The sequence below is a fragment of the Triturus cristatus genome, chromosome 11, assembly GCF_964204655.1.
Source record: "Triturus cristatus chromosome 11, aTriCri1.1, whole genome shotgun sequence".
Lineage (NCBI taxonomy): Eukaryota > Metazoa > Chordata > Amphibia > Caudata > Salamandridae > Triturus > Triturus cristatus.
In genome coordinates this window covers 661,475,168-661,497,733 of record NC_140594.1, presented here as the reverse complement: position 1 = coordinate 661,497,733, position 22,566 = coordinate 661,475,168, and the positions used below count along the sequence as shown (strand labels likewise).

Below are 22,566 nucleotides of genomic sequence, written 5' to 3'. Positions count from 1 at the left end.
TGCTGCTGAAAAGGTCAAGGAGCACCAGAAGTGCTGCTTGACCTTTGTCCAGTGCCATCCTGATGTTATCAGTCACCTCCACTAAGGCAGTCTCTGTACTATGTTTGGCCCGAAAGCCCGACTGGGAAATATCAAGAAGGTGAGCGGATTCACAGAACGCAGACAGATGTTTATTAATGTGTCTCTCAATGAGCTTACTATGTAGGGGAAGCAGGGAGATGGGGCGGTAGTTAGTCAGCTCAGAAGTCTGAATTTTAAGGTTTTTGCGGATGGGGATTATTTGAGCATTTTTCCATTCCGAAGGAAGTCTGCCTGAGCTCAAGGAGCTGTTGAGGATAGAGCAGATGGGTAATGCGAGTTAGGTCGAGAATCTAGAAGATACTTTGGCAGGGATGATGTCATGGGGGGAGCCTGATTTAGTACATTTGAGAAGGGATATGACTTCTGTAACGGCGAGAGAAGGAAAGCTGTGGAGTTGGAATGGAGTGTTTAGATGGCTAGTATGGTCCGCTATGGATGGGGGGGGGGGGGGGGGGGGGCGTGGGGGGAGGAAACATTCGCTGAGATAATTTTCTGATAAATGTTTTCAATTTTCTGAATAAAAAAAGAGGCAAGGTTATCGCATAGAGATTGCGATGGAGTTTCTGCAGTATCACAGGCTTTAGGATTGGTAAAAGATTTCAGAATTTAAAAGAGTCCTGGAGTTGTTTCCGGCTTGATCTAATTGGGATGAAATGTGGAGTTTGCGAGCATTTTTAATATTTTTGTGGTATGTGGTCAGAGCGGTCTTGTAGCTAACTTTATTTTGCTCATTGTGGGAGAGTCTCCAAGTCCGCTCTAGCTTCTTGCATTGATTCTTTTCATCCCGCAAGGCGGGGGAGTACCAGTTCGAGGGAGTAGATTTAGGAGGGTGGGTTTGAAGCTTCATAGGAGCTGCCTTGTCTATAGTGTTTAGGATGACAGTTAAAATGGGATAGTTGTTGTTCAACGTTGTAAGAGACGGTGTCCATGTCCCAAGAGAGAAAAGGGGACAGAAGATGATCGGGCGTCAATTTGTGCCAGGGTCTATACCAGCGATTAATGTGAGTTGTTGGGCTGGCGGAGATGATGGGGCTGGTGAGTTGGAAGTTCACCAAGGAGTGGTCCGACCAAATCAGGGGATGGGTGTCTCCACATTCAATGTTCTGAGAGTTAGTTAGGATAAGGTCTAAGGTGTGACCAGCTACATGGGTGGGTGTGCAGTTAATTTTTACAAGTCCAGAAGAGGCCAGGTCTTTTACACATAGCATGGCGTCATGGTTGAGGGCATCTTCACTATGAAAATTAAAATCTCCTAGCAGGAGGAAATTGCGGGTGGCAATCACATGCGGGGAAATAAATTCTAATAATTGGTTAGTGAAGCCCAGTAACGGGCCTGGGGGCCTGTACACTAGAGCTCCTTTCTAGCTGTGTTGGGGTGTAGGTCTAGTCTAAATATGAGGCATTCGAATGCATCTGTGCACAGTTGATCGAGGATAGAAACAGACATGGAATCTCTGCAGATTACGGCTATGCCCCCACCAGCTCGGCCTGTCCTGTCGAGTCTCTGGATGCGATAGCCATCCGGTATAGCCATGGCAATGGCTGGGATGGAGGAGGGTTTTATCCAAGTTTCAGTAAGAAATCCTATGTCAGGACTTTGATCAGTTAAAAGGTCCCATATATTGGTAGCGGTAGTGGTTGTTGAACAAAAGCACACAGATGAAGTTGCATTGCTATCATTGAATCTATATGCCCACACATTCAAAATCGCAAGCAGAAGAAAAACCTTATTGAACCCAATCTTTGCAACATTAATGATTCCTGAGTGTCCACTACAGACATAGTACTTAGAGTCAGTCACAGCAGCTAGAGAGAAAATGCAAAAGCATAATCTAGTCATCTGTGTTTTAATGAGATCAACATAAAATGTGAAAAACAAATGTACACTCAGCTTGGCTACCTATAACTTATTTAAGAGACCAAAACAAAACAAACATTATTTTATAATTTTGTTTGTAATATAGCGGTTGTAAACATTACCAGACTACGAACAGCCCTCATATGAACACAGTTGTGCTGCACTGGCGGTTGAGCCGCACTGGTAGTTGAGCAATCATGGTTACAGCACTCAAGGGATCTTAATGACCCACTTCATGATATGGTTTATGCCTGTATTAAATAAACAAATCCATTACAATTGAACACAGGAATTAAGAATTGAAAGTCCTGTCACTTTCAGTGATAGACTCAATATTTCTCCAAAAGTCTCATAAGCAAGGCAAAAAATGTAAATTACTTTTTGAGAATGGGCATCCGGTAGCATCCGTATTTTGCCTGGAAAGTTGTGTAGTAACACAGAAATGTCAGTCTCCGAAAACATCCTAGAGAAGGGCCATGGACATTGGCCAACTTGGTAATATTAATGGTCATGACACAAATGTTTGGTGTATGTGTTATGAAGGATGCAAGTTATGTGAATCACACATCATTAAATCATGCCAGTCAGACATTATCTGGGCAAGTACTAAAAATAAGGGTTTCACAAATGCAATTTTTATTTTCTACTGGGTATTTAGAAGTTGTATTTCAAGTTCAAAAGACAAATGCCTGAAGCGTTGCAGTGCAGAAGAGAATGAACACTTAAGTATTCTTTGGGGGCATGTTGAGATAAAGTCCACAGAAATGCTGACATTCACGAACTTCCATTGTACTGTAGAACTGTTCAAACCAGGTGAAGAATCGCAATATCAAACCAGACATAATGAAGTTTAGCAAGATGGTAAAATGAGATGCATAATGCCATATGTCCAGTGGCAATAAAACAGGACTTTAAAAAAAAGCCCTATTGAGTGTTGGCAGTGCTTTTCCTAGGCACAGAAGCGAAAGGACTGGAAAAGAAGCAAGCCAGTTCCACAATGCCAATGCTGGAGTCATCTTACAACATCCAATCCAATAAACTTGCTCACAAGGGGACGAACCAGCACCCAATAAATTTACAACTGAACTTCAACCTGGGTCTCCTCCCTTTTCTTTTTGCAATGCCCTCCAATCTTCATCCAGCTGGATAGTCATCAAGCAATTTTCACAAGCCACTTTTCCAGACTGCCAAGTTTGGCGCCCCCCTCCTCCTCTTTACTGTCCCTACAGCTGCACTCCAAGAATTCAACCTTCATGGGCAACTGTGAAAAATCGAACTCTTTGCCCTTCTTTCCAAGTTGAGGGACTCCATCTGTGGTTGAGCTGTCCATGCTGCTAAGGGCAGCACTACGAGTAACTCGCAATGTGTTGCTGTTAGAGAAAAGAAGAAAAACATTAATATGCAGGAATGTGCATCGCACTGCTAGAAGTGATTCCATCTTGTAGTGGTGTGGCTAGTTGTAGCTGTGTGATGCTTGTGTGTTGTGCTGAGAAGGGAGGGAACGAGAAGCTGAAGGTGAAGGCAAAACTGAATCCTGCAGAAGACCAGGAATGCGAGTAGGAGCTAGGACTGGGCTCAGTTCCACACAAGAGATAACCACCCCAGCACGGTAGAACTAGACCCATCTGTTATGTCGCCATAACATTGCCTCGTGATAAAGACAACTACAGTAGAGAGGCAACATGGAACACATGGAGAAGTGTGAAAGGTGAGGGGGAAAAGGTGGAGCACGGGACAAAGATTAGTAAAGGCAAAGAGAGAGAGCTTAAGAGAAAGAGAATTGTCTGAGGAGGAAAGAAAGCAATGGCAAGTATTGAAAGCTAAGAGGAATACAATATCCCACCAAGTAGTTGTTTGATCGGATTCAGGAGTTGATTCAATGTGTACTCTGACACAAACTATGCCATGTAAGATTTGGAGTCCTCAAGTCCCTTAACACCAGCCTGAATGCAAGTTACTTATGAGATGACAATCAAACACATGAATCATTGGCCAAGAAAAAAACACATCCAGTTCAAATCAAAATATAATTGTATACAAGACCCTAGCACCATCATTCTATTGGGCCTGGGAACCAACACAAACAGGAAAATAAAAGAAGGGATGTTTGACCTGCAGACATGTCACGCAAAAATAGAGAAGAAGGTGGTAATTAGCTCATTAGAAGATTAAAGGGTCATAAAACTATTCAATTTCAAAGTTTCACAAACATTTGACTATAAAGGGCATCATTGACATTCAAGTGCTCACAGTGCATCAGTAAACTGAGTGTTAGACAGACTTATCATGATTAGGCAGTGAACTAGGTATTAGTTCAAGACATCTTCTATACCAAGCTTGCACAATCTACATTATCTGCTCAATTCCTCTTGAAAGTACTTCGCAATAATTACATTAAGAAACAGTAAAATTAACTATTCTCCATCGTAAGAACATCTCTGAAAGTAAAACAATGCTGCCCATCCGTGGAATCCGGGAAAACATCACATATCCTTTTTCCACTGGGTAAAAAACAGTTAAATTGAGATAATCTTTAGGAACAAACCTAAATCAAATCCTTTGAAATTGGAGAGTTATAGTTAGCTGAGAAAATCCTACCTCGAGATGCAATGTAAAACTCTAGGCTTCAAGTATAATGCCACAGATGGCATCACAAACGTCATTATCAATGACAACACTGGTGAAATTGCATCACTTCACCACTGACATAATCAATGTATTTACTATGGAAATACAATGTTTTGTTTGTGTGTATTATTTACTGGAGTGTTGTATACTGTTATTTATAGATATAATTTTCATCTCACCTACAGCTAAATTCTGTACCCACCCCAAATGTGAACATATTGCACTGTGCAGAACCTTCAGCTTTGTGTTACAGGGTTGGGTGCAAGGTATGTCCACTGGCCTGGTCCTTTGTCCAGCCGGTGTTTAATTTGTAATTAACCCATTGCACATTACATTAAGCTATGCTTTATGGGGATTGACTTGACCGCGTAGCTTTGCTGAAAACTAGGATAAATTACTGTATGGACCTAATCTTCAAATTTGCACAGCGGGGATTAAGGGCAAGGGTTGGAATTTTGCGAGGCCCTGAAATGAGCAACCATATGCAGATAACCAAGAGTACGCTTCCCACAGCCTTGCATAGGGTGTGGTCTTTGGCCAGGTCTTACACCCAACTGTGTATGGAGATACTTATTGTACATAACCTTCAACGATGCACAGCGTGGGTTGAGGTAAAGGTCTTGCCTTCATCCAGGCTTTGCACCCAATCACAATTCGGTCCCAGGACCAATTCCACTGACCAAAATGAGCTAAAACATCTCTATCACTTTCCCCAAGACAAGAAGAGAAAGCAGATAGTGATACGTTCCATAATATTAACAGTCAGATGATATACGAGGTTATCTATAATGCAATTTGCGAAACCACCTGTGACATCTTATTTGAGGGTAGGAGAGGTGTATTAATGGTGACATGTTTTTCTCAGCTAACCAAAACTGTCCAATTTCAGTCAGTTTCAGGTTTTTATTTTTTTTGTTTACCCATAACGTAACTTTATCTGTGGTTTGTTCAGCGAATATCAGAGATTTTTTCAAACAAACATACATTAAGTCTTACCAGCTAAGAAAACATAACTTACCCGTACATTTGTTTCAGTTTTGGAAACATAACTTCGATATAATTGTGTGTAGTGATTTACCATCTGGACCACTTTGGTTCTCCCTTTGTTTGGAGTCTTAGACGTTTTAGGCTGCCTCTGCTGTGCATAGCCACATATAATACCTCTGTTTTTGCAACATTATTCTAGGAATACACCTTACATGTTGTTTGTTATTCAGGGACTCCTCTTGGGATTCAGTCTGCACATCGTGTACAAGGTTCCTCGGAATACACAACAACATAGTGTACTGTTTTCTTTGCTCATTCAGCAACAGCTCCTAATGTTTTGGATGTAGCACAATCGCTCAGCTGCATATTCCAACACATTAGTCCTTATCATATGAACTGTGTCCCGTCCCCTTTGTGGCCAGAGAGGAGAATTACGGCAGAGAGGACTGTTATGAAAAGACAGCAGTGCCTGACATGCAGCCCTGCGTAAACTAAGTTTACACTCATAATACAGACCACCTAACTACATAACCAGGTATGGGGTCTGAGGCGAATCCCAGAGATCACAAATATAGCCCTGTGTTCACATAGTAAAGGCAGACCTAGTCAGATAGATAATTTGCCATGGTTGGGATGATTGTCCTTCACACCCTTTTAGTAATGCAAATTATTTTGTTTAGTTGCATCTGCCTAATAATTGCAGCACATTTACTTCATTATAGACTACGATAGTTTCAAGAAATGTATTGGAAACTTTCTTTGGGTCTTTCTTAGGTTTACTACAGGCAAGCATGAGTGGGTGAGTAACAAAAAGGGAGGATCTGTGTCCATGGTTCCCTTGTGGACTAGAGTGTCATGTTCAAAGTTGCCAAAATCACCTGTTACTCTGGGAAGGTTAGGAGTTCAGGCGAGGCACTGTGAGCTAGCTAATATTTGGGCCGACAGATAGTGACATTGTAGACGGACACTGTCCCTACATTTTGACGTCCTGTCGTCCTAACACACAGTTCTGCTTTACCAGCAGAATGCGGGCAAAATGGCGCTACCAACATTGGGCAGGTACTTCTTTAACAGATCTACCCGAGCAGTACTTGTGTGTGCCCTTAATACTCTATACACCATAACTGGAGACGTTCATGGAGTTAGGGATTACTCCTCCACAGTATTTTAGGAAGCAACTAAACGTTTTCTGTTGGTTGTTCAAGCTTGAACCTTTAAAATGATACCCATAGTAGTGTTTCCGCTCAGTTTCCTTTACTTCATTAATAATGGTGGTGCCGCAGACTATACCTATAGCTGATAATTGCAGACCTGCAGTCCACGCACATTTAACTTAACATGGACTTGGTGATGTGGTTGGAGATGTAAATTTTGTGGTTGAAGCCCAAGATGTCTATTTGGAAGTTTTTATTCTCGAGTCCATTTTCCAGCTGTGGATGCTAACAAAAAAACATTTCATACGTACACTGACGTTGTACCATCACAATAATACAGAGCATATCAAGAAGTTAGAAATTCCACTATTTGTTTGGGAACATCAAAATTGTTTCCGAGGGGCCCTAATACACGTTCTAGAATATGTACACATAGGCGCCCTTAGTAATGAAGGGGCCACAGGGCCAGCGCTAGCTGGTTATACACCATACCCTAAGACACAAAATCTTAATACTAGGAGCTAGAGCCGTTATACACTGGTCTATTGAGCCTATATTGACGGCTAACAGTATGTTCTGCGCACCTTGATGGCTGTCCCAGCACAGGCAGCTCTAACAGGGCAACCACAGTTGCCTGCTGAACCTACAATTAGTCCTGTAATTATTGATGCAATTATGGGTAAAATCCCCACAAAACCTGATGAAATTCATTTTTGGATAGCTCATCAAATTAATCAAATTGAAGTTGTGTTTCCCCATCATGGGATTACAAGATAAACATAGAATATTGACTATGTGCTTACCACTTGGGATGGTTCCCCAAAGAGGTGACTGTGCCACATGGAACAACATCTTTGCTGCAGTCTATACCATAACACATGGTACACCGTCTATGTCAGTGTTGGCGGACGTGTTGAAACAAATAAAGAACACAGGGCAGCCTCTGCTCCTAATTTGGGGATGAAATGAATAGCAAATGTTCCTAAAGACTCGTCAATGATTGTAGCCAACATTAAAGGCGAAGCAGCATCTTTGGCTATACACCAACGGCTTGCGCCAGGTTCCACCAGGAGTGTGAGCTACCTATAATTATTGACGAGGTGTATACCTCTATAGGACACGTAAATTTGGGGGCCAGACCATATAAACCACAACTTGGCAAACCTGGTTCTAACGAGGACACTCCCAAAAAAAAACATGAAGTTTGCTAAAAAACGATGGGATAAACCCAAACTAAAAGAGAAAGCTAGGTCTCGAGGAGGTTTTCCGAAAACAGAGCTTCTGACAGCCGCTATAATTTGTGTGATCGCACACAACTGAAGCCACCTGATAGGTATCAGTGTTCTGATACATGGACTTCTCGTTTCTTTCAGGACTCATCGGATAAACAATATGAGAAAGGAGGACGTTCTGAGCGCAGACAGGATGAGTAAGTGAAACCAAAAACGGACTCACAACGTTCGTTTGACATGAAAATAAAGAAGGTAGAGAAACTTCCACAGTTGAAACCCCAATTTCAGAAAAATAAAGTGGCAGCTTTAACCGCAATATATGCCACAAACACGAGAACTGTCCTCCTGAACCAGAGGTGGGCGGTGACTCCGACAGCACAGCAGAGATCACTATTGTGCGCCAAAATCTCCATGAGTATATGACAGCGAAAGCAACTGATCAATATATTACAGTTGAAACCCCAGACCATCGTGTAGGCCCTCTAGACAGGTTATATAATTTGGATATACAAATTGAGGGTGACATACATTTTCCGAGAATATTACTCGTATGGTGTGATGTAACATTATCATGACATTCTCTTTGCGGAGGTCGATCAACCCCTGGAGTTTTTATGCACATTCCCACAAAGTGAGGAAGTAATAACACCATAAAATTTTTAGCTTGTCCCTGATGAGGTCAAACAAGCCTATACATCTAAATGGGCACAAGTCCAAGCGTTATACCACAATCATGTCGGCAGGGATAAGAGGTCTCCTTATCATATAATACTCATACGGTCCAGCCCACAAGTGCAAGCGCAAAATCCAATTAAACGGGATGCTAAAGCAACTGTTAGAGAAATTCTCTCACAATTAGAATACCAGGGTGTGATTGAGCACTATTTCCCAAACGAATAACCCTCTTTTTCCTGTGGCGAAGCCAGACCAATCATACCGTAGTCTTAGACTAAAGGCATTTAAATAGTCATACACACATTTGCAATACAAAATACACATACTACAGCACTTATCAGTAATATAGTCCGTAAAAACTGTAAAACAATCTTGGACCTTTGTAATGGTTTTTTCTGCCAGAATATAGCGCCTGAAAGCAGGGATTGGACTTTCTTCTTGGCGCTCAAAGTCGCTATTATCGACTCACCATGGGGTATATCAACAGTCATAGGACGGTTTGCTGCCCACATTTTGTCAATTCTACATGATACTGACCCAGATGCATCGTCCTACGTAGATATCTACCTCACGGACAATGAATTAAACACACATTTAGCCAGAACATATTGCATAATATTTGGGTTTTACTGAAAGTGGCTACAAATTCAACTTTAAGAAATCAAATATAGCATTTCTAATGGTCATATTCCTCGGATACAAACTTACACATGAGGGAAAGAGTCTTGCAACACTTCCTAGAGAAGTGCGCTCTGCAACAATCACCAAATAATGCTTAAGAAACTGCAACCATTGTTAGGATTCCTTAATTTGGCAGAGCTTTTATTCCTGGTGACCCACAACATATAAAATTAATATAAGAATTCATTCATCCTGACGTTTTCAATTTACATTGGGCATCAAACCATACAAACATACCCAGATCACTACAATCTGACTTGATTGATACACAACACTTACATACATGTGTAAATTCTTCAAACCTGGTCATCTGTATGCCGATTGCGTATTAATTGCATTTATATTCCAGTGCGGAAATGCATTTTGCATCTACTGAAAAATACTGACTGCAGTTCAGATGGCTGTCATTAAAGAAGGGACACGCATGATTGTCGTTAATCTCATTCCAACATTCAGGCTGTCACAAAAGCAAGTGTTCCTAATGCGGACGCCCTACTTCCACGATACCAAAAACCAATATTCAGCAGCGTGTACCTCCGTTCATGGTGTGATGTTGGAAGGTAAATTTCAACCGCAAATAAACTCATGCACAGTCCTTAGGTGCCTGCACTCCCTAATTGGCTGAACTGAAAGCATTAATTCTTGCATCATGAATTCCCCACTCTTACAGTGTGTGATTCGTATTATTGTGTCCAGTCTTTAATGATAATTTGTATTACTGGGGAGACTTTTCTGCTGCAACGGGACGCTTTAACTAAACTGTGGAAGGAACCCTTGGTGGGACCAGGGTCCCAGGGGCACGCCAAACAGCTCACACTGCCATCTTCACTCTGGGGAGGACTGCAACCCCCAGAGTGCACCACTACCCTACACAGCGGCTGCGAGTGCCATGAGTGAGGGGGAGGCGGGGTCATCGCGCTTATAGCACTGCCTCTCCCCCGCGGCGCGTGAGACTTTTCTGCTGCCTGCTGTTTACCGGCTGCAACGGGACGCTTTAACTAAACTGTGGAAGGAACCCTTGGTGGGACGATGGTCCCAGGGGCCCGCCAAACAGCCCGCACTGCCATCTTCACTCTGGGGAGGACTGCAACCCCCAGAGTGCACCACTACCCTACACAGCTGCTGCGTGTGCCGCGAGTGAGGGGGGAGGCTGGGTCATTGCGCTTATAGCACTGCATCTCCACCCGCAGCGCGGGACGTCGCCCAGACGAAGCCCGGACCAAGCGCGGGCCCGTATGTGCCCATCAGGGGCAGTCAGTGGCCGGGCTGGGCCACCACTATGACAACTTTGATCATCTCTGCATGGCTGCAGTGAGTGGTGATTCATTCAAGTCCTATGTTTGAGACAGCAATCGCTATGGGCAAACTTAATATTACTCCTGCCCCACGTAACACTACGTCTATAGATAGTATGTTGGAGAGAGCAGTTAATAACGTTAGCACTGAAATCAAGCTAACCGAGAAGCGCTTGTCCATGGGCCTAGTAAAACCACAGTTCCTTCTACAAACTGAGAATATTGACTGCATTGATTGCTCACCAACATTGATTATATCAGCTGATCACAATTTACTATCGCCAGTTCGAGAAAGTGAAATAGGCGCTGAGGGAAATGAGGACACTGGGCATATTAGGGAGACGGAGGATCCCCCATCACTGGCTTGTTCCAACGGCATTGCTGCAACTGCGGATGTTTCCCCGAACCCTGAAGTTACTGGGCAAAAAGAAAAAGGAAAACGGCTAAGCCGGTTTGTTCTAACCGGAAACAACCCCCAAGTTCAAATCCACAACGCACTGCGCTAACCACATGGATCCAAGGTCCTGCAGTCTCAGCCGACCAAGTACCTGTCTGCGCCTCTGTTGATTTAACGTTCTCAGAGACACTAAAGTGCTCTGTATGTACCCAAACTGAATCAACACCGACACCCTTTTCAAATCTTAGACTTGGGGATACTGCAATTGACATTATTATAGATACAATGTATGAGCGAGTCAAAGAGCTTGTAGATAAGAATTTTGCCGCACTATGGAAGCTCTTGGACCGCTTAGAATCACTAACTAATAAGTTAAATTCGCATAGTAATGAACCTAAGCAGTTATCTTCACAGGGCGGCGTTTCTAAACCACAGACTCAGAGTGACACAATTGCCAGGGAATTATAAATCCTACACAGCCTTCTGTCTTTTGCAAAACTTGTCGCAGAACAAAAGATAGCATTCCTCCTAAATTCCCTATGGATTCTGTTAAACCTCAAAATCCAGCCATTTCCACCACAGCATACTCATCTAGTCAAATCATTGATCACGCCTTGCCTACAGCCACTACAAATATTGTTTGTAATAATGTTTGCGGGCTTGCTGAGGCAAGTAATGATGTTTTAAGCCTACCACCGGCAGCGTGTCCGTATGTCCTGATTCTTGCAGAGGTTCCCCCAATAGGGAAGAATACATCTGGGTCTTGGGACCAACTACGGAATAAGAGTATTGACTGGTTAACCAAACACAAAGGGTTCAGGAGGTTTAATATAAATGACATCATAATGGTACGTAGGGTTGGTTGGGTTGGATTGTCAGACAAGACTATTGAGGGAGATTGCATTGTTATTAACTTTCGCAGACCAGCACTTGTTAGATCAATATTGATGGAAAGGAGACTAACAGCTTTTTACCCACTAACATTTGGGCATTACCTTTTGGTTTCTTTTATAAACCAAATTTTGAGCAGCACATTCCAGCCATCTCCTTATACCCGTTACAAAACGGGTTCTCTGCCCTCTCTGATCTTGTTAGTTTAGATTGACCGTCATATACACTAAAACCTACTGAAATCGTCCCTTTGACACCCATATTGGCCACAGCTATATGACCCAAAGTTACATGCTCTAAGCTGGAACATTGCAGGCTTGGCCTCTAAACTAAGCAGTGTCAATTGGGTCAATATGGTAAACAAAAATGACATCTTAATGTTTCAAGAGATTTGGGCAACAATAGACCTGTATCTTGAAGGGTATGAATGCCTCAATATTACAGCACCCCACCCTAAACAAGGCCGACCTTCTGGAGGCCTATCCACCTGGGTGAAAATTTCTTCAGGCGGCAGTGTTAAAACAATCCCCACCAAAAGCGCTAACATCCAAGCTTCGATATACACACGGGGGGTTTCGATCGGTTTTATTAATTTTTATAATAATGATTTGTTTATCTATACCTAATATGAATTTTGTTAATCTTTTAAATTTTGTTTCGGATATACCAAATCTCACAGGGAATCAAAAACTATCTGGAATCTGCTTGGGTGGTGATTTCAATGCAAAGATCGCAGGGGAAAATGCGATAAGGGTGGAGACATACTGTGGCTGACAGAAGTATGGGCAAGTTTGAATAGAGTAAATCTTGGCCATGTTTTTCAAAACCCAGACCAGCTAGAAGGTATCAATAAAAGGACGATTAGAGAAGGCATATATAAATATTACGGGGACGCAAGACAAGCACAAGAGCGCGCGAAACCTTGTTGCTCGTTATATATCTATGGTAGACGACAGAAGCTCCCCTTATCTCCCAGCTAGTTATCCTTTAAAAGAAACTAATTGCTGGGATCGAAGTTTGCTCTTTTGCCTCAGAGCTGGCACATTAAAATACTTGCTATGCTTCCCCTTAGGCTTCCAAACAAATATTGAGCAACTGCCTTGTCCTTGCGGGAATCTAGGTAAGCAATCCATGTTCAATTTTTATTTTTTTGTAACTTTTATCAAAAGTATAGTAAACAACTCTTGATTTCCTTCTTTAGAGCTAGTGGAATAACGGACTTTATGGGTGCTTAAAGGATTATCCTTAAGCTCAACGGGGAAAATGTAACCCTCCGCGTTTGTACCTCTTGAAGTTTGCTATTCGTTTGCGTGCCTCTATGAGTCCTTCATAACTAGACCCGATTGTTTCATATGAACTTCTTGCTTTTATGCTGATGAAGAATATGCACTTTGGTCCTTGGCTAATATCTAAATTGTGTGGTCTTTTATTTATGTTCCTAATAGCCTATTTCCTTCTGCTGCTACCCCTGTAATGTATTTGTACTCTGCACCTTATCATGTGATGCTGCTATATAACCTGATATATTTTCGGTTTCGGTGATATTTAGCAATTTAAGATGATTCATTGCACTGTTTTTTATATCGCAAAATTTCTTTTGTATGTCTTAATTCAGTTGATGTTTTTAATATGTAATGTTTTAAGTATTTAACCCTGTGATGTATTGCTTTGTGCTTTTATGGATTCTTTATATCCGACTAAAGATTATTTGAATTGAATTTGAATTACTGGCACCAGAATGGATTCAGAGATACTAAAGAAAATATTATAAAACATAAATTGCTTTGGATGAAGGTAGCAGACCTCAAAGATAGGTTGTCACAGACTCATGTACTTCATACATTGAGTCATCAGCATGTAGAACACACGTTGTTGGGAACTCTTCGGCAGATGAAGCTGCCAAATCTGCAGTTTCAACTGCAACAGTTGCTTCAATTACTTGTTCTCATACGAGGGAAGATGATGATATGCAAGCTGCCTATAAGACTACACACGACGGCACCGGTTTAGCTAGGGTATTTCCAAATAAATACACTTAACATTTGAGCAAACAAAATGTTCACCATACAACAATTCCAGGGGTTGGTGACCGTGTGATTCCCAACCAAGACAGCAGGCTAGCCGTAGTGATAGCTGTGCACTCGCTGGTGTGACAGCTACAATTCAGTTATTAAAACAACGCTATTTGAGGCATGGCTTATACAAACAAGCCAAGAACTATGTTTGTTGTTGTGACATTTGTCAACAAAGTAAAAGTTCTACCTTGGCACACCCACCGCAGACACACCTGTTGATAACAAACAAACCTTTCGCCTGCATTTACATGGACCCTTTTGGTCCTCTTAATTCGGATGAGGCATTTAAATGTATCCTACTTCCAAGTTGACTCTTGCTCCAGGTTTCCCTGGGTGTGGCCACAACTTTCAGCTGTTGCTCGTACTGTAATTAAATATTTGCAAGTCTTTATTGGAATACATGCATGCATACAATCCGCCCGGACCAGGGAACTGCTTTTGCTTCGAAAGCACATAGGGATTCTATGGCTTCCCTGGGTGTAGAGGTGCATTACTCCTCCCCTACCATTCTGAGGGAAATTCAGTAGTGGAGAGGATGAACCGTGACTTAAAGCAATCCATAACAGCTCGGAGAATCAGGTTCAGGACGTAGCTGGATTAATCATTTATATGGGGTACAAAGAGCACTTAATTATCATACGAGGTCCATTTTGGCAATCCAAATGTATGTTCAAGACCTCAATGGTCCAGACATCATAGCAGCAGCCACGCCCTTTGACATAATGATCATTTTGCTGTTTAATAGGACTTGCAACACTTCCGTGACGGCCAAGCTAACTAACAGTTGAAAACGTCTACCGGAACCAAGGAGCAGCCGGTGCCTTCCGGCTGGAGTCCACAACTTGGGGATCTTGTTCATAAGAAGATTGCGGTGAAGAAGAAATTTGCCCCATCATACAGTGCACCGGCGCTCGTCCCTGGCATTCACGTTACAAGAACTGAGATATTTCCACCGCTAGCTGGTTGTAAAGACAATCGTTTCGTCTCCATTGAGATCAAGTAAAATTAAATCAAGTGGCAGACTCTAAACAGTAGGCCACGAGGACTCCTTGGTAGTTCCCCAACTCTTCTCGCTACCACGTAGGAATTCTCTCTACAGCTTGTGACCAGCATCGAGGCAGTTTCTCCCCAGCTGAGGAGGAATGGTGAATGAACTTAAGTTGATTTCTGATTCTGCTACAACTGGTGGATGAAGTGTTTACGCCTCACTCCTCCTCACAGAGCAGAGACCTGTCCCTTATGAACGTTTCAGCTGTCCCAGTAACTGATGTAATTGTTTGGGATAAGGTCTATGATATTTGCAGTCCTGCAGAAATTCTGCTGATTCTTTATGTATTTAAGGTGTTTTTGTGTGTTGTTATTATACCTGGGTTACATTCTGATGAGTGGAATGCTGACACTTAACTCCATGCTCTCGGAGCTGGAATACACTGTTTTGAAAATGAGGATTTATATCTAGATTCTGCTAATTATGGTGAAATGTACTGGTATCATTACACACATCACTATTTATATAAAGCTAGGGTTCAACGCACACTTTTTAATTACACACAATGGGAAATTCGTCCAACTCCCCCAGACAGAAGTTCAAAAACGTATAGAGATAAGTTCACATATTTTTCTGGCCATGATTCATTAGACCCGAAATCCTTTTATTTTAAACTTGTCCCCACACCTCCAAAGAAATATATGCTGACCTAAACATAGCTAATATATACTGATTTGTTTGTTACACAATTAGCCTTGAAAAGCTATGAGTATTGAAAAATACCATTCAATTGAAATCAATTTGGTGTACAAAACATTGGCAGATTCTGGTAACAGACACCTTATTTAGAGTGTGCTTGATTCTGACACAAATGATTTTACTAAATAACACAGTTCAGGCCTCGAAAAATCCAAAACATTTTCCTAGACCTGCGGGTCTACTGACTTAAATAATCTACTCAACCTATTATAATGCTATTGACCCATAAACTGGTTTCAAATTATGTGATCCTGGGCAAATATTTGAATTCACTGAGATGCCATTCTCTTCTTTATCACATATGAAAGCACCTTCAAATACTCAAGTTCAGTATGTCTGTTGCACAGAAAACTCTTGTTGTTTGATTTACTAGACAAACTTTTTGCTCCATATATAATACAAATCTAGCCACATATAGGATACACATGACCACTGACTTGCCTCAGTTCATTAATCGCACTGTCATCAGTGCGCGAGCAAGAATGTTTCTCAAATCATGATTAAAAAACGGTCACTTTTAATAAATAAATGACTAAAACATAATGTAGCAGCACTCTGTCATTTGAAATCAGCAGATTTTACATTGAAATGACCGCAGAAATGTCCACTAACGTGATTTTAAAAGTACAGTACAATGTCTAGAAATAGAGTTTCTGTAAATATTTGTCATTTGCACATCACCAAGTTAAGTGTTCTGATTTGTTTTGCTCCAATGTAAATCTTTGTTTGCATCACACTTCTGGATTACAAAAAAAAATTTCTTTCGCAATTTCGGATATATTTTGAAATACTTGTATTGTTCATTTACAAGCTGTTTAAATGTTGTGTTAGAAAAAAACCCTGACATTTTACATCCTCTTGTTTCACAATTATTGTCAAATAACACTTGACAAAAAGCTCTAACTATAATAAGAGAAAAAAAATTAAACGCCATTTTCTAGGAACAGATGAGCAACAAATAGTAGCAAAGACAAACTGACATTTGACCACTGTCCTTGAACAGACAGCAAATGTGTCAAGTCAAAAACTAGATTTAAACGAGTCTTTATTGCTCATTCACTTTCTGAATTAAGAGAACACCTATTCCTTTCAGCTTAACTCGCCAGCATGGATGAGTAAATGCTAAAAATAGCTCGACCTGATAAAATCTCACTTGCTATTGTGAGTGGATGGATTTTTCAAGGCCTGCAGTTCAACAGACTACATGTCTAGAACTTGCTAAAGTTAAAGACATAAATTCACCTAATATTCCTTCCATTGCCCGCTTTGACAATTGGCAACGTTTAACAAATTACAGCGAAGAACATATGGGCGGTTGGCCCATAGGGGGCGCCAGTGCGTAAACCCACCAACTCGTTCTGTCACTAATTGGTTGCAAGTTACAGCAATTACTTGAAAACAAACAATCTCAGATCATTTGTTTGCATTTAAAAGTTGTAAAATTACCTTGCCAGCAGAAGAGGGCTCCTCTACCTATACTGCGCATGGGTCAGGCAGGGGTTGTTACCGCCCTGCCTCACACGGACACAATACATATATGACAGGCTGCACTAGCGTCACACAGTGCAGCATGTCAGATAGTGGAGCTTCAGCACTTGTCAGTTAGACGCCTATCAGAAGTCGGGATGGTGAAAAAAACTGCACCTAGGTACCGACAACCCTATTCAGGCATCTAATTGGATAAAAGCTTGTGGGCCTTGGTCTGGTATACGCAGTATGAGGAGTCTGGAATAGTGGGCCTGTCCTGTGACTCTCTCCGGGGCCCACTACATTTAACATGGATATTGTGAACCTCGCAATTTACACTGGGAAAGAAGGCATCTATTTTGTATTTTTTGGTGAGGTTCACCTCCTGGACACGCAGAAGTTAGCCATAGTAGTTTCGTTCCTGATGCCAGGTCACTCGAACCCGCTGCTTTTAGCTTTTCTGTTTTTACTTTTTTCCAATATCTAGGAGCAGTATGGGACATAGTGGTTGGTGAATGTTGCACATTTAAAGCTTCTTTGTTTTTTGTAGGCTGCTGGTTGTCCTGTTTCATTACCTTCATGTTAGATTAGGCAGCCTGGTGTGTTCTTCAGTAAGCACATGTCAGAATTAATGACCGTGACCTGAAATGAGTACAGAAATACATAGAGTGGCATCCGCAATGGAAAGTTGATCCTGAAGGAGAGGTTTATTTATACTACCCTGTCAGAAACTGCTTCACAAACACATGCTGTGGTTTTTAAGGAGACTGGAATTGGTGATCACAGTTTCCAGTTCTTTTTCATTAAAGGAAGTACTAAAAGCTTTGCATCAAGGAGAAAATTATTATAGTTTAACTCAAGCCTCTGTAAAAAAATGGCATGACCACTACTTTTGTGTATTCTGGGCTAGCTCACCTTGAAGCAGGGGAGGGGGTCACTTTAAGGCTGCATGTCAGAGAACCGAGCCTTCTTCTATGCAGTTTCACAATGAAGTGGAGTACTCTAACAAAAGCTTTATTTTTATTTTTTTACAGTTTAGCTTCTGCAGGTCGCTTCTGGGGATGAACATATCACAGCTTGCTGATTGCATGCTATGGGTTTGTTCAGGGATGGCCTGGGAATACAGGCTATCTTTGAAGACTGGCCTGTGATCCAGGAGACCAGGTGTGTGTTGTGGGTTGTGTAGATGCTGTACTCACTTTAAAGTTAGGAGACTGGATTTGATTTTTATAGGCTTTTCTTAGGATCTGAGTAAGCAGGCAGGCTGTCTGGGCGACTGTCCAGAAATCCGTGAGACTTGCCAGTGTGCTATAGGTCGTGTAAGAGCTACAACCACCAGACTGCCTAAGAATCGGGGAGACCTGGTAAGCTTTTTTTGTAAAAGCTCTCAGTAACTAGATAGGCAGATTTGCTGACTTGAAAGACTATCACGAGAACAGGAAGACGTGTCTGTTATTGGGTGTGTATAGGCCACATCCAAAAGTGAATGGTCTGTTTGTGTGAGCGCAGAGTGAGTTGTGCGATTGTATGAGTACACTGGATGAGCAGAATTACTTCATAAGAAAGGGGTGAATAGACTGGATGAGTCTGTGCATTTGTGTCATGGTTTCTCCATTCCCTCCCCCCCTCCAACGTCTCATGGCTCTCATTGGTCTCCACATATGTGTGTATTATGTGTTACTGGATAGCAGTAATGAAAGGGCTTGTCAAAGGTTAAAGCCCATCTTGCCCCAACAAAATGCGTTATGCCTTCCTTGTGTATGATTTATTATTTTTTTATTTTTCTGTTTTTTTTCTATTCATTTTTAGGTCGAGCATATGAAACCTCTTGTATATATATATATATATACTTATATGTTTATCTACTTTGTGGGCTCTGGAGATCAGCCCTAGGACTTGTCTGCGTTCGCTTAGGAACTTTCTTCTGTTCACCTGCCTCTATTTACCCTGTCATGATAGAAAACGACCAGCAGAGGTCGGTAAAATACCAGAATCACTTTAGCATTCTCTAGATTCCAGTCCATAGAAATGGTCTTCCACGAGCACCCGTAGACAATACTATTTTTTTCAAATCTTGTATTTTCAGTGCTATGACCACGAAGGCCCTGATTTTACAGAGCTTTGGACTATACCATTTCCCACTGAAAGGCAATATTTCTCTTCATGTGTTCCCATACCTGGCGTAACACGCAGTTTGGTGCTTACTTTCCCTCCATGTTAAAGAACAGTAGGTGTTTCAGCACCCAGGCTAATATGCTGCATAGCTAAATACATATAAGGTCCCAAAGGCGAGACAGATTGCATTGCAAATGCTTGTTATACTTTCTTTGTTGTTACTTTGTTCCTTGTCGAGAATACCACTGTTGTTCTGGTGCTAGAGATCATAGAACATCAGAGAAGCCCATGGAAAACCAGTCACCATCTTGGGTATGGTTGTTGCTATAAAAAGCAGTTACGTCTGGAGCTGGCGCTCGTTACTGAAGCTGTCTCGTTCAGGAAACAGAGTTGCAGCATTCCTGCTTTGTTTCCAGTCATCTGTCAAGGATTCTCCATGAGTAGAAGGCTTGCTGCATCTCACAGAGGAGTAATCCTCATTCCCTGGGTATGTCTTTCAGGTAGGAGACATCCAGATAACTTTGTAGGATGCTTGAGCTACCGCTTTCCTTTGTTAGGAGCACCATCTGGTGTTCTTGGAGAGAACGGTCGCAGCCAATAGCAAAGCAGCTGCACTAGGGATAATTAAACAATCACAGTGAATGGCAAGAGAGTTTATTTGTATTCGTAAAAAGTGGTTATAGAAACAAAACTATTGTTTTGAAAGACTGTCATGGCCATTGGGTACCCAAAACTTTCACGCAGTTACAATTACGAATAAGTGGTTATAGACACAAACATATTGCTTTGAAAGACTGTCTTTGCCAAAGGATATGTTAAAGGAGCACATTAAGGTGAAGCAACAGAATAAGTTGCATTATAAGACCAAAACGCTATTTTTTCCAAGTACTTTCCCAGGAGTGCGTGCATTCAAGTAATGAGTAGCAAAGAATCAGAGTATCTGCTATCATTAACAATAAATCTAATCTTTGTTCACAGTTGAAGACTAATACTAGTAGACTATTATTATAGTTTATGCTAGGACAGAAGCATTATCTAAACTACTGGTCCTGTCTCGTTCAAGGTCTCCATCCCCGCAGTACTTTCCTCAACTCCCTTCCCCCCGACTGGCCACTCCAAGCTTCTGTGTACAAGTGCAGAATCGGTGCTGCTGGAAGGTAGGCATATTGGGGGTACTGCTCCCGAGGAATCCACTTGTGACAGAATTCGTGACACTTTGTGAGTGCAGGTTAAGCAGTATGCTTGTGTGAATGTAGGGTGAGCGAAGCAGTGTACATCTGTGAGTGCAGAGTGAGCAAAGGGAGAGCGGATGCGTCTGAGTGCAGGGTGAGCCAGGTTTATGTGTGGTGCAGGTTTAGTAGGGAGTCTATAGGAGTGCAGACTGCAGGTGTGTCTAAGTTCTAGGTGAGTGGTGAAACTGTAAGTGCAGAGTGAGTGGTGTGTCTGTGTGAGTGCAGGGAGAGGGCTGATTTGATTCAAGCTCGCTTGCACTTTATATTCAACTCAAAGCTTTCTGCTCACCACTTTTAAAGTGCACCTGCCACCACTGGAAGAACAGCTCAATAGTATGTTGCAGTATAGTACATTAAACGCCACACTTTTAGGTCCAAATCGGTGGTTATTGGGGCCTGTGGGCACAAATGGCTGTCATGTCATTTTTCTTTTATTCCACACATGGGTTTAAAGGCAAGCAGACCAGACCCTTGTTATTCCCAGTCTCAATGCTCAGGGATAGCCATCACCTATTCGGTAGGGAATTTGTGCCACAATGGTTGGAACACTCCACACCGAGTGCAGTAAAACCCCATCTCTCCCTCCAGTCGGGTGACATGGAGCTTTTAGATTCTTGTTGGGTCCTAAATCTCCATGCTCTAAAAGATATATTTATGCAACTTGCAATGAAATTTGAAATTGTTACAGCTGTAAGAAGCTTAACATATAAGGGAAATTGATCAGGATAATTTGGACAAAGTACTTTCTGCTGTTGATAATAGCTTTAATACGTTGTTTTCTCACATTCACAGCTTGAATAATATTGTGTCATCCGTCACTGATATTATGTAAGATGACATTTCTTTATTATACCATGGACACAGTCAGCTTAGAATTATTATATTATGCAATTTAGTTGGACACTTCAGGTACTAAAATCTTATTTGAACTCTATGCTACTATTCTTGCCTTTAACCTCACACAAACAATGACTCATGGCAAAAAAAGATGCCACTTACACGATGTTACAATTTGAGAAGTTAAAACAACTGCCTTTTACAGTAGCTTAAACACCTTCTGCCGTGTGGTTAATACATGGTGTAATATCTTTGCCAATTTTCAACTTTCCAGTTTACATCTTTTGTGAAACATTTCATAGTAGGCATATATGCACCCCTGGGAGGGAGTTATCTGCTTCACTTTCTTTTAATTACCGATGTGAAAGGGCAGGCAGAGGTATTCCTTACTGAAAATGTATACGATTCTTCTGTTGGCCACTCACTTGTTTGTAAACAAATTACAATTCAAGCAGCTTGTAATACTTCGGTAGCAAAAGGAATACCAGCCCCTTCAATACTCCTCTTCTTTACTGTCCTTTCCAATGGAAGTTATTTGATATTAAACAACCATTGTTGTGGGATGAGGGTTGGTATCCCATATGTCCCGTCTGTTTAACTTATAGTGACTTGCTGTGATAGCGTGCTTTTCCCACAGATGCAACAACATTCAGATATTTCCTTGTGGCCTTCAATTTCAACTTTGAAGGCTGATTTCAGCAAGCTAAACAGATTCAAAGCCTTATTGTTTCAAAAAGATGTGGCACTTACATCTGCCAGAGAAACCTTTGAACTGCAGGTTGCAAGGATATCCGGCAAAATACAGTTGCTCTTAGCTACTAACCTCTCACTGCATTTTGTCGAGATGTGCATTCCATTTTAATGCTTCCAATACTGCTGGGGTAATTTCCCCGCGGTCGGGGGGGGGGGGGGGGGGAGGGGGGATGGCGGGGGCACTGTGCCGCTGTGCTCATGACGAGCTCAGCTCGTTACTACCCCACCCACTGATTAATTCTCCCGGGCCGCGGCCGTTATGACAAACTCAGCTCGTCATGAGCACAGCTCCACTGTGACTCAAGACCAGCCGAGAGCTCGTCATGGGCACGCAACTGGTTAAAGCAATAGGAACTGGCTTAGTTAGCACCTTCCCAAGGCTCTTTGGAGTAATACCAGCCTTTATAAATTCTCTATTTTCAAGTGTTTTCAGGGGCATACCCTTGGTGTTATTCCACATT

The 22,566-nt window shown here is 41.9% G+C and overlaps 1 protein-coding gene across 1 annotated transcript in view; it reads right to left on the bottom strand.

The window, feature by feature from the left end:
- Positions 1-1,912: 1,912 nt before the first annotated feature.
- Positions 1,913-22,566, bottom strand: part of SRPRB (SRP receptor subunit beta) — a 94,518-nt gene continuing 73,864 nt past the window's right edge. The window contains exon 7 of the mRNA XM_085634231.1: positions 1,913-3,309. Coding sequence (XP_085490357.1) covers positions 3,093-3,309 — 217 coding nt within the window. The 3' untranslated portion in view covers positions 1,913-3,092. The remainder of the gene's footprint in view (positions 3,310-22,566) is intronic.